We start from the raw sequence: 12,213 nt of genomic DNA, 5'->3' as shown, positions 1-12,213 counted from the left end.
ATGACTTTTTTGCTTCAAATATTGATATGTGAAATGGTTTGCTAATAAAAGAAAGCAGAGTTCAATTAAAAAGTAAAAAATGTTCAATAGGATTAGGTAATTCCTGATGCTTTCTAACCGAGAACCGGATCCAATATGGAACCAGCTTGTAGAGCCCGGTCCTGGTACTACGTACATTTCTTTATATTATTTATACAGTTGTGATTGGCTGCATAGTGTTTTTTTCCCCAATAACTGCGCACTATGGGTTTTCTGCTTGTTGGAGCAATGTTTGTCCCTAGGTTTACAAAGACAATGCCCACACAAAGTTTATATTTAAAGATCATATTGTTTGGGGGCTCAAAGACCTCAATGCACTGCAACTTTAGAAAACCAAACACAAAATAGACAATGTGAAACCTCATATGCAGCACAGAGAAACACTGCAAGTCTAACACAACAGAAATTTTCAGGTGAGATTAAAAACCATTCAATGATGTCCAAAATTGATGATTAAAGATGGAAAAATATGTTAACAAGGAGTATTTCTTAATTTAACTACTATACAAATCATGATCACATTGAGATCAAATGTTTGCTGGGTGAAATATAAGCCTTTATATTCAACCACTGGGACTTAAGAACAGATGATGGTTTCTAACTTATCGCTATTTTATTGAGTCTGATTAAGTATTTACAAAGTCATTTTTTTAAAATAAACTGCACAGACTCCACCACTCCATCCTAGAGTTCTGCACAGAGCAAAGCATTAAACTCTCTCGGACACTATATTATTGCCCAAAAGTATTAAATTACCTGGATGTAACTCTAGTTCTATGAGTGCATGGGTAGCCCTCCAACAGACTTTGATATTGATTCATCCTGATGAGTCTCATTTGATTTCTGTCACGTGGCCATAGTTTAACATAACATAGATCACTCCAACCCATTATGAAAAAACACATTCAACACAGACAACTCTGACACAAATGAGACAATAAAAAAGAGGCATGCTGTGGGTGTCTATTGGAAACTGAACAGGAATTTTCTCAGGAATGAACACAGCTCACAGTGATAGTGAGAAGTCACTCTCCCTCCCTAGGCCTGTATGAACTCTTTGTGTAGATATAGTAGTTTCCTATGTTTTATTTTGTTTTGGAAATAAGTACTTGAATCAAATGATGCTCATTTTGAAAAAATGTAGAGTAATAACTGACAAACTTGTGTAAGAAACTGATTACAACTTTGCAACTACTGGTATATTTGGATTCATATAATTTGATGTCCTATACCATGTTTGTATACTTGATGTTTTAATCAGATGCATTGTAATTTGAATAAAACTTGCAGTATATACAGTACATAATGTATCTATTAAACTCTGCGTTTAAGCACTGTAAATCAAAGTTATTGACTAGATATCAGTTGTCATTTTGGAAAGTGTTAGATCTACCCAAAAGCTTCCATCTGAAAAATAATGGTGAAAACATTAAATGTGATATTTAAAGAATGCCAAAAATCCATTGTTGTCCATACTTCTCTCATAATGTGAAAATTGAAGATAACCTGAAAGATAATATCTTGAGTCTTGATTATTATTGAATTATTAGTTTGGGATTGATTTTCCTACTAAAGTCTCTCTGAATATTGTTCCCAGACTGTCCAGCTGCCAAAATCCACGTTAAGATTTAAGTTGATGAAAAAGGTTATGCACTTCTCTAAGTTGCCCTGAGTTATTACTGTGCGCTCAAAGCAATGATCTTAATGAGCAGCAAGTAGTGCAGCCAGTGCTGTGAAGACTTGTCTTGCCCAGAGTGTCTCCTTTCAGGCTACCTTGTTGGAGCATGATAACCAATCATAATTTGTTTTTTGCTTAGGTCGCCAGTCAATCACTGGGCCAACACAGAGATGCATTCACACTCACATGGGCAATTTAGAGTTGCAATTAACTTAACCTGCATCTCTTTGGACTCGAGGAAACTGGAGAACCCTCATGCTTTCAGGTGGGAGACACACAGACCATGGAGCATGTCCACCCCAAAATAAATACAATCTGTTGCCACACATAGAACAAAGAAAAGTAGCCTATATGCTGAGAAAAGGGGTCGAAATTTGCCACGAAAACATTTAATATAAATGAATACATCCAGACACAGTGAATCATATTACATATAGAGCATAATAAACAAGTATTTAAAAATGCATGTTTCTAGATGTTAAAAGGTCCCATGGCATGAAAATTTCACTTTATGAGGTTTTTTAACATTAATATGCGTTCCCCCGGCCTGCCTATGGTCCCCCAGTGGCTTGAAATGGCCAGTGGTGTAAACCGAGCCCTGGGTATGCTGCTCTGCCTTTGAGAAAATGAAAGCTCAGATGGGCCGATCTGGAATCTTGCTCCTTATGAGCTCATAAGGAGCAAGGTTACCTCCCCTTTCTCTGCTTTGCCCGCCCAGAGAATTTGGCCCACCCATGAGAGAGAGACATCATGGCTTTCAAACGAGCAAAGTGGCAGTTGGTCAAGACCACACCCCCACTCTCCACCTTGCCCCCCCCTCGCTCCTCCTCAATAGCTACAGACACAGAAATGGCACATACTAAGGAAAGCTCATTGTGGGACTGGCTCTAGTGGCTGTAATTCTGCACCAAGGCTGAATTTCGGGAAAGAGACTTCAGATACAGTATAAGGGGACCACTAAGGTCTATATAAAAGCATCCAAAGAGCACCATGTCATGGGACCTTTAAGCTTCTATATATGGCGCTAAACATTTTAAGAGAGACATACAGTGGTGTGAAAAAGTGTTTGCCCCCTTCCTCATTTCCTGTTCCTTTGCATGTTTGTCACACTTAAGTGTTTCGGAACATCAAACCAATTTAAACAATAGTCAAGGACAACACAAGTAAACACAAAATGCAATTTGTAAATGAAGGTGTTAATTATTAAAGGGAGAAAAAAAATCCAAACCATCATGGCCCTGTGTGAAAAAGTGATTGCCCCCCTTGTTAAAACATACTATAACTGTGGTTGTCCACACCTGAGTTCAATTTCTCTAGCCACACCCAGGCCTGATTATTGCCACACCTGTTCACAATCAAGGCATCACTTAAATAGGAGCTGCTTGACACAGTAAGGTCCACCAGAAGATCCTTAAAAGCTACACATCATGCCGAGACCCAAAGAAATTCAGGAACAATTGAGAAAGAAAGTAATTGAGATCTATCAGTCTGGAAAGGGTTATAAAGCCATTTCCAAAGCTTTGGGAATCCAGCGAACCACAGTGAGAGCCATTATCCACAAATGGCGAAGACATGGAACAGTGGTGAACCTTCCCAGGAGTGGCCGGCTGCCCAAAATTACCCCAAGAGCGCAGCGACGACTCATCAAGAGGTCACAAAAGACCCCACAACAACGTCCAAAGAACTGCAGGCCTCACTTGCCTCAGTTAAGGTCAGCGTTCATGCCTCCACCATCAGGAAAAGACTGGGCAAAAATGGCCTGCATGGCAGAGTTCCAAGGAGAAAACCACTGCTGAGCAAAAGAACATCAAAGCTTGTCTCAATTTCTCCAGAACACATCTTGATGATCCCCAAGACTTTTGGGACAACATTCTGTGGACCGATGAGACAAAAGTGGAACTCTTTGGAAGGTGTGTGTCCAAGTATATCTGGCGTAGAAGGAACACTGCATTTCATAAAAAGAACATTATACCAACTGTAAAATATGGTGGTGGTAGTGTGATGGTCTGGGGGCTGTTTTGCTGCTTCAGGACCTGGAAGACTTGCTGTGATAAAAGGAACTATGAATTCTGCTGTCTACCAAGAGATCCTGAAGGAGAATGTCCGACCATCTGTTCGTGTACTCAAGCTGAAACGAACTTGGGTTCTGCAGCAGGACAATGATCCTAAACACACCAGCAAGTCCACCACCGAATGGCTGAAGAAAAACTAAATGAAGACTTTGGAGTGGCCTAGCCAAAGTCCTGACCTGAATCCTATTGAGATGTTGTGGTATGACCTTAAAAAGGCCGTTCATGCTCGAAAACCCTCTAATGTAACTGAATTAGGACAATTCTGCAAAGATGAGTGGGCCAAAATTCCTCCAGGACGCTGTAAAAGCCTCATTGCACGTTATCGCAAACGCTTGGTTGCAGTTGTTGCTGCTAAGGGTGGCCCAACCAGTTATTAGGTTTAGGGGGGCAATCACTTTTCACACAGGGCCATGATGGTTTGGATTTTTTTTCACCTTTAATAATTAACACCTTCATTTACAAATTGCATTTTGTGTTTACTTGTGTTGTCCTTGACTATTGTTTAAATTGGTTTGATGTTCGAAACACTTAAGTGTGACAAACATGCAAAGGAACAGGAAATGAGGAAGGGGGCAAACACTTTTTTCACACCACTGTATATACCGTTTTAAGGTTCATACTTCTGAAGCGTGTTTACGTGCTTTAAATGTTCAAAAACACTAAATTTTTTTCATACTGCCCATGGCTGCTGTACCTGTATTCCCCCTCTGTTTGCTCTGCTCTGTTGGAGCGCCTGTCTCTTTAAAAAGCCCAGTCTGCTCCGATTGGTCAGCGTTTCTGCATCTCCGGAGTCTCTGAATCTATGCTCTGCTAGACTATATCCACGACATTCCACTTCCGGAATTGCTCTGGTGCCGCAGGAAATTCCGCCGGATGCATGTCTATTCGCCGATGTCCGTTTCCTTCCACTTTCTTTGTGTTGGCGTTCTAAACTCCGGTGGATTTATGAGGACTATGGTTAACTGCTCCTCAGATCTCTGCAGGGTAAATCCAGACAGCTAGCTAGACTATCTGTTCAATCTGAGTTTTCTCTCTCACGACTAAAACAACTTTTGAATGTACATTGTATGTTGTGATTGGTTTAAAGAAATGCCAATAAACAAGAGGACGTTTTTCTCCCATCCCGGAATGCTGTCTGGACTAGCCAGACCTTCCTCCGCAGCGCTGTGGAGCTTCCTCCACAGCTTTGCTGTTGCTGCCTCTGTACACTGGAATGGACTGCAGTGGGGTATACAGCAGGACTTTGTACCGGGAAAAATCACCAATAAATGCTTCTAAACTAATAACTACACAACCGGACATGTTCCAGCAGGAATGTGACCAAATCTTCGAAGAAAATAACATCGGCAGCCAAGATTACAGCTTCCCCTGGCGTTAGCATGTGGCTACATGTAGCGTAACGTAAACACTGACCATATATGGAAACCCGGCTCGGTATTACATGATATGGAGCAGAGAGTAGAAAGAACTGTTAAGACCAGAGCGAACAGAACAGTGGGAAATTTGAGGTTTTGCCTGGTGTGTTTACCGCATTATTTAAAGCTTTGGCCACGTTTAACATCTGAGATGGTAACATTATAGATAGACAGAAAATACGGAAAAATATAATAGGTCTCCTTTAAAGCTATTTCACAATTTATATCATACAGTAAGCTTCACACAAAATAATGACCATTGTTTGTAATTAACAAAAAATATTAATCAAAATATACATTTGGAGATTACAAGGTTAAAAAGAAAGTTCATGTGATCTCATACTGTAGATTCGGCGGAGCATCCAGTGCCAACACCTGGTCCCAGAAGACAATTACACAGAGGTGATTTTGGGGACTGATTTAGAAAAAATCTAACGAGCAAGCAATAACAACTTAATCCCCAAGCATCTAACCTCAGTCTGCTGAAAATCATTTGCTATGACTTGAGCTCTTCATCTTCTCGTCTGCTGATGTCATTCGTCTTCTGTTCATTTTGATCACAAGAAAGCATTGCATGTTCTCTCTGACAGCTGAAAAACACAAAAGGTGAAAATGATCATTTAATCAGAATAACCCAAGCTCCTCTAATGAGGGACCATGCATGCCACAGCCTGAGCTGTGACTGTAGTTTTCTGTGTGTTCCCTCTTCCCCTGTCTGTGTGTGAGTGGGCGTTCCTTGGGCGTGGAGGAGATCAGGACTGCACACCCGTTTCTCATCTGATAATCTTCCAGTGAAATAAAGACTCCAGGCTTCCTGTAAATCGAGGCAGATTATTCCTCGCTTCACATGGTTGAGTATGAGTCCACCTCTGGTGATTCGTTTCTAATGTTCTTGTGAACCAGTTGCTACTGGTTAGCTTGTCTGTTCGCTAACCTTCGCTTTTTGTTTCTATGTTTCAAGATAGCCTTGTCGAGTTTATTGTGCCGGAAGTGTCCTTGATCGCAACTACACTGCCGGAACTTTGGATCAGTGTCTGCTCTAACCTTCCTGACCCCTGCGCACGACTAACCTTCTCCACCTCGCCTTGAACAGTATTTGTTTGTGAATAAAACTCGTAAACCTAATTTTGTCTCATGAGCATTATGCAAACGTAAAAATGCAAACCGTCATTCATTTTGTGACACTTATTGTCACGTGTACACCAAGGGGCAACCTCCAGCGCTGATCAGTGATGCACATGCGAAAGTGCCAAAAACAGCAGTTCATCGAGTGGCAGCTTGAGGCTGGCTTCAAAAGTGAGTCAATTTCCATAGACCCCTATGTTAAAATGCCCAGCTTTACAGCAGAATTAAACATGTTTACAGCCTGGTTAAAAAACCCAGAAAAAAACTCCGCTATGGTCTCCATAGCTAAGTTTACCCTTCATGATAACTCTGGGGGGGTGAATTTTTTTTATAACTCATCAGATTAAGTTATATTCAGGCCTAAAGTTCTACATAATTAAGTGCATGGTCACATTACTTACATTAATTGACAGTTGCCTGTAGTGAGAGAGATGTAGCCCTGTGTTCCCCGTCAGACACTACAGCTAAAGCTAATCCGACTCAAGGTGCGTGCCCATTGTCAGCGTTATTTCCCCGCTTCCCATTCATTTCTATGGGAGCAGGTTGTGTAATGCATTCTGGTAGCGGGGTGTCGAGTTGCCCGCTCCTCATTTGCATAAAGTTGAATCCAGCCAACTTTATGCAAATGAGGAGCAGCCGGCTCGGCTCGCTGCCTCTCAAAAGCGGACTAAAATCTTTTAAACTAACTTTTGTCGATCTAAAATGAAGACAGATTTAGCAATTGCATGGCCTATTTCTCGCTTAAAATGTTTTCAGAAACACGTTTTGGTGAACTGTTCGTAAACGTCCAATCAGCTGCAGCCATCGCGGTTGTAGGAGGGTGTAGGCTGTTTATTTGCTTGTCAGTGGTCAGTGAAGAGAAACTGGTGTCAAGCTCACTAGCGTGCAATGCTGGGAAGCAAGGAGATCCCTTCCGTGAAAACAATCTATATATGGACACGTATATCACTGCACTTGACCTCCCAGCCGTGTTTTTGCCTTTCGGACAATTTTCAAGCATATATCCGAGGCAAAATACGGCTTGCTGTACATTTGACTGTACGGACCCTGCCAAGAAGTCAACGCTCCAGTTCTTTTGGTGAGTTAAATTCTAATGGTTTTTAACGTTCGTGAGCATTATTAGCATATTAACTAGCCAACGTTAATTAGCCATAGACAGAAGCCTCGGAGAAGGACGCTAACGGGAGCTTATGCTAAAACCGGCTTGCACCAAAGGTAAAACGTAACTTTGTAGTGTTTAAATGTACAGTGATAATACTTTTTGTTTGGTGTTGTTAGAGTGGTGATACCCGACCCAAGCCCAACGGGACCCGACGGGCCGGGCTGGTTCCAGACAGATATTTAGAAATGTTTGGGTTCGGTTCGGGCTCGGTCACATCAGTGCGATAAGGCATTTGTTGTAAAATGGTGCTGCGGCTCCATTAAGAGAGCTCAGTGCGTGTGTGTGGAAAGTGGGCAGAAGAGAGATAGAGAAACAGGAAGCAGACGTGTAGAGCAGAGTTGGTGGAATAAGTTCAGTTTTGTACACACAGTGTGCGGTGTCCAAAATAAACTCCAGACTGAAAGCCAAGTTTATTCATTTGCTCACCAGAAACAGGATTTTAACCCCAATGTTGATAATTTTATAACGTCGGCCGTGGAGGTAACGAGTCTCCCCTGGTTTAAACAGCTTAACAACGTGCGCATGTTGTCCCGTGTGCGCTGACGTGCTCATCTGTTGACATTTCTGAATGCCTTCCTACAGTTGCTTAATAAAGCGGGCTTTCCACACAAACAAACGTACGTGTCATTAGTATGAGAAAAAAACAACATTTTAACTGTGTCGGGCTCGGGCATAAATATCTTAATGCCTGTTGGGCTCGGGCCGGGTTCGGTTACTGCTCTGTTGGACGCGGGCCGGGCTCGGACAGAAAAATGCGGCCCGATCACCACTCTAGTGTTTGTATGAAGCTGGAAAATAAAGTCACTACGTTATTTGAGACTGTGCTGCTGTTGGAACATTAGCAGCAGGTACCAAGTGAGCAGCACGGCAAAATTTTGCTCCAGGCCGAGAGAAGCAGCTGCTGGCCGGGTGTAGTGGTCCGCTGCGCTACGCCTTTATGCTTTGACAGTCATGGATGTAAAAAAGACCAGTGACAGAAATCATCTCTGGTGAGAGCAGACTCTCGGATTTATATCTTGCCATACAAACTAATGCTAGACTAGGCGAACTGTGTCAAATGGTGTGTGACTTCAAAAAAATTTCACATTTCAGCATGATTCCAGAAATACCAAAACCTTGATGTTGCAATATGTTGTTGATGTTGTTGTTAAGCTGGAGCAGTGTTGCCAACTCTTTTTGCAATGAAAGTAGCTAGATGACATCATTCGTTCATTTGCATATTAGTGACGTCATTACCAAATAATTTGCATAAAGCTTAGTGGTTGTGTCAGGTGTAGCAAGTCAGAGACTTAAACATAGGGGATTTCAGTTATTGTGGCTGATAAGATCTCTTAAGGTTGAAATAGGCCGGAGCTTAGATGGGAATTTATTACGTCACAAATTTTTTCTACCAATAAGAAGGATAAAGCTGTCATTTGTCCTGCCCTAACTGGTGCAACAAAGCTAAGAGAATCAGGAAGATGTCAATCAATCAGTCTATACACATCCACACAGTACTGGGAAGAGGTCTAATCAGCAAGATTAACTCAAAACACCTGTGGGTGTTCAGGGCAAGGTAGATAGAAAGAAAGAAATAGAAAACTTTTGCCAAATAATCACAAACTCACTAGGAATTTATATTATATTACTTTGATTTATTTTAAGTAAAAAAAGAAATTCTGAGGGATCATGTGACCAGCCACCGTTATGGTTGCAAAAGACTGAGGCTCCCACACTCACCTCCATATTTCATTAAATAACCAGGTCTATTACTTTTTCTTCGATGCCAAACCGTTTTGTCTGCTATCACGGTGACTCAGTGAAACGCCTGCAGGCACGAAAAAGCGGGTCTCGCTGTTGCCTAAACTATTTACTCGGTCAAAGAAATTTGATAATATGGCAGCGGCTAATGGAACGTTAGCTAATGGAGCAACTGATGTGAACGCGTTCTCTAACATAGATGACTTAATTGCTCGGGTTTTGGAGAGGCACCTAAGGGTGCTTGAATCAGTGATCTAAGACGCACTGAAAGGAGCATTGGTGGAAATTAATGTCTCGAAGCATCACATCGAGGCAGAACCTGAGATGCAAGAAATTATGGTATGTGAGCCGGATCAATCTGACTGCGTCACACTCACGATCCAGTGGCTTCTGGTGCCTGAATGGACTCAACCCAAACTACACGTTGAACGCAACTCGGACTCTTTAGCTGCCTGCCCGCCCTGGGAACGATTCATGGAGGGAGAGAGTTCGCTTTCACTGCAGCCACCGTTTGCCGGCTGGAACTAGAAGTGGAGGAAAACGCGCTACATGCACGGGTCGCCCCGCGCTGTGGTGAATGCTGGCTACTCAGTCTACAGTCTATGCTTTTGTGGACATTTAATCAGGCTGAAAAAACATGATAAATCCTGAGGACATGATAAATACTGGCTGGTCGGTTTACAGTCTATGTTTGTTAACATGTAGCTGGACTGAAAGAACATGAGGGATTCTGTCTGTTCAGCTCAGTCTGCTAATTGCTCCAACTAGATTGGTGTGTTTTACACATAGCTTATTCTCACATAGCCTACTTCAAAACAGCTGCTTGAGACCTAGTTCTGATGTGTTTATAATATTGTTCATGTTTAACATCGGGTCGTGGGAAGGGGGGGGGTGTTTCATTAATAAAATTATTATTAGTGTTTTTGTTATTAATACTTGCTCTGACTTTTGATTTGACACATGGCACTGACAATTCAACCAAATACAAAGTATTTATTCAATTTCTGTGTGTGTGCGTGTGTGTGTGAAAGAGAGAGATTGATTATGACTGGTGGTGTTTAAGTGTTTGTTGCCTTTTTGGACTCCTTTATCATTTGTGGTGTTGGCTCCCATTTGAAACAGTTCGGCTCAAGTTGTCATTTTTTGTGTCAAACAAGTTGTCAATTTGTTGTAACGTTAAAATAGGAGATGATGACTTACTCTGTGCTCAAAGTGATGCTCGGAGCTCCAGTGGTTTCCTCTGTGGGTGAACGAAACTTTCCAGAAGACGTTGTAGCAGAATCACGTGAATGATTCCAGGATATGCTTCTTTTTTTTTTTCATTGGTTGTTGCGTTAAATCTTACCCAGATACAATAGTGCTATTTTCTGATTGGATATTGTGTAACCCCTTTCTTTTTTTTGATTGGCTGATAAGTGGCAGGCTCGACTAAGAACTGAAGGGGAGACGCGCTTGAAATTTGGATGGATCAGGGTTCAATCACACAAAAGCCCAAAAATGCATATCGGACATGTTTAAAGCAGTGGTGGAATCCCACCATCTTACAGATATATGGAGGATGCACAACCCTACTAGCAAGGATTACACCTTCTTTTCCACGTCACCTCACCCACTCCCGCATTGATTATATTTTATGCTCCAGTGAGCTTAAGGCAATGTTCCACACGATAGCAATAGAACCAGCAATTCTGTCTGATCACAATGCGCTGATAACCACATTCCGTTGTGATATGGTAGGAGAAAGCTCTAGGAGATGGCAATTTAATAATTCCCTTCTCCAAAACACAGCTTTTGATGCAGAATTTAAAACCAAACTGGCTGAATTTATATCAATTAACACCGACTCAGTTTCTGACCCTGCATATACATGGCAAGCAACTAAAGGATTTATTGGAGATTTTACATCCTCCTTTGCGGTCAATTTTAAGAGGAAAAGAGAGGCATGGATAGCGGAGTTGGAAGAATGCTGTAAATCGTTAGAGCAATCTCTTAAGATTTGTTTATCTAAATCTACACAAACTCTTCTAGTCACAAGTCGAACAGAGCTGAATGATCTGCTAAGGAGAGCTGAGTTCATAATGCACAAAGTGAGGCAAAATTACTATTTGAACAGCTGTAAACCAAGCAAATTGCTTGCTCTGAAATTAAAACAAAGCGAACAGACCAAGGTATCTCAACAAATCCTAAGGATATCAGCGCCACTTTTCAATCCTCTGCAACCCAGATCAGATACAGTGCCAGAAGTTTCTAAAAGAACTAAACCTGCCTCTTCTTGACCCAGAGGAGGCAGAAGAACTGGGTCAACTAATAGCCTTAGAGGAACTTAAATCAGCATTAAAAACAGTTAAAAAAAGGGAAAACACCGGGGTTGGATGGAATTCCATCAGAACGTCTTCTACAGTATTTTAAAGACTTGAAAGCTTTAACTTCAGCCATAGAGAAGTGCACTTTCCACCAACAAACCAACACCGGCTGATTTCCGTTAGGCCAAAGAAGGGTAAAGATCCTGCGGATTGCTCAAACTACAGGCCATCGGCCTCATCGGGGCTGATATTAAGCTTTCCAAATTTAAGCTAGTCCACCCCGACCAATCAGGTTTTATACCCAAGCATCATGCTGCAGACAATATACGCAGACTATTTCATGTAATAGTAGAAGCCAAAAACCTTCCAACAACGGCAGCAGTTTTATAAGTGAAAAAAAAGGCTTTCGACCGCCTAGAGTGGAACTACTTGTGGCAAGTAATGGAGAGGCTTGGTTTGGGGGCCAAATTCATTGACATGGTGCGTACTTTATATGCAAATCCCACGGCCATAGTCTCAACCAATGGATTGCACTCTCAGCCATTTCCCATTAAGCGGGGCTCACGACAGGGATGCCCGCTTTCCCCCATGCTATTTGCAATCTCTCTTGAACCGTTAGCCCAAGCCATAAGGCAAAATAAAATCTGTAAATATCCAGATTAAATCGAATAGCAGCTCA

General features: G+C 41.8%; 1 protein-coding gene across 1 annotated transcript in view; it reads right to left on the bottom strand.

Annotated features, from left to right (window-relative positions):
- Positions 1–2,929: 2,929 nt before the first annotated feature.
- LOC144515193 (Na(+)/H(+) exchange regulatory cofactor NHE-RF3-like) overlaps positions 2,930–12,213 on the bottom strand; it is a gene marked incomplete at its 5' end in the record, with an annotated part of 44,859 nt that continues 35,575 nt past the window's right edge. Inside the window, one exon of the mRNA XM_078245808.1 lies at positions 2,930–5,794. Within this exon, the coding sequence (XP_078101934.1) occupies positions 5,762–5,794 (33 nt within the window). The remainder of the gene's footprint in view (positions 5,795–12,213) is intronic.

This window comes from Sander vitreus, chromosome 3, assembly GCF_031162955.1.
Source record: "Sander vitreus isolate 19-12246 chromosome 3, sanVit1, whole genome shotgun sequence".
NCBI classification, from domain to species: Eukaryota; Metazoa; Chordata; class Actinopteri; order Perciformes; family Percidae; genus Sander; species Sander vitreus.
The sequence above is the reverse complement of the archived record's forward strand: the minus strand, read 5'-3'. Positions and strand labels throughout refer to the sequence as shown.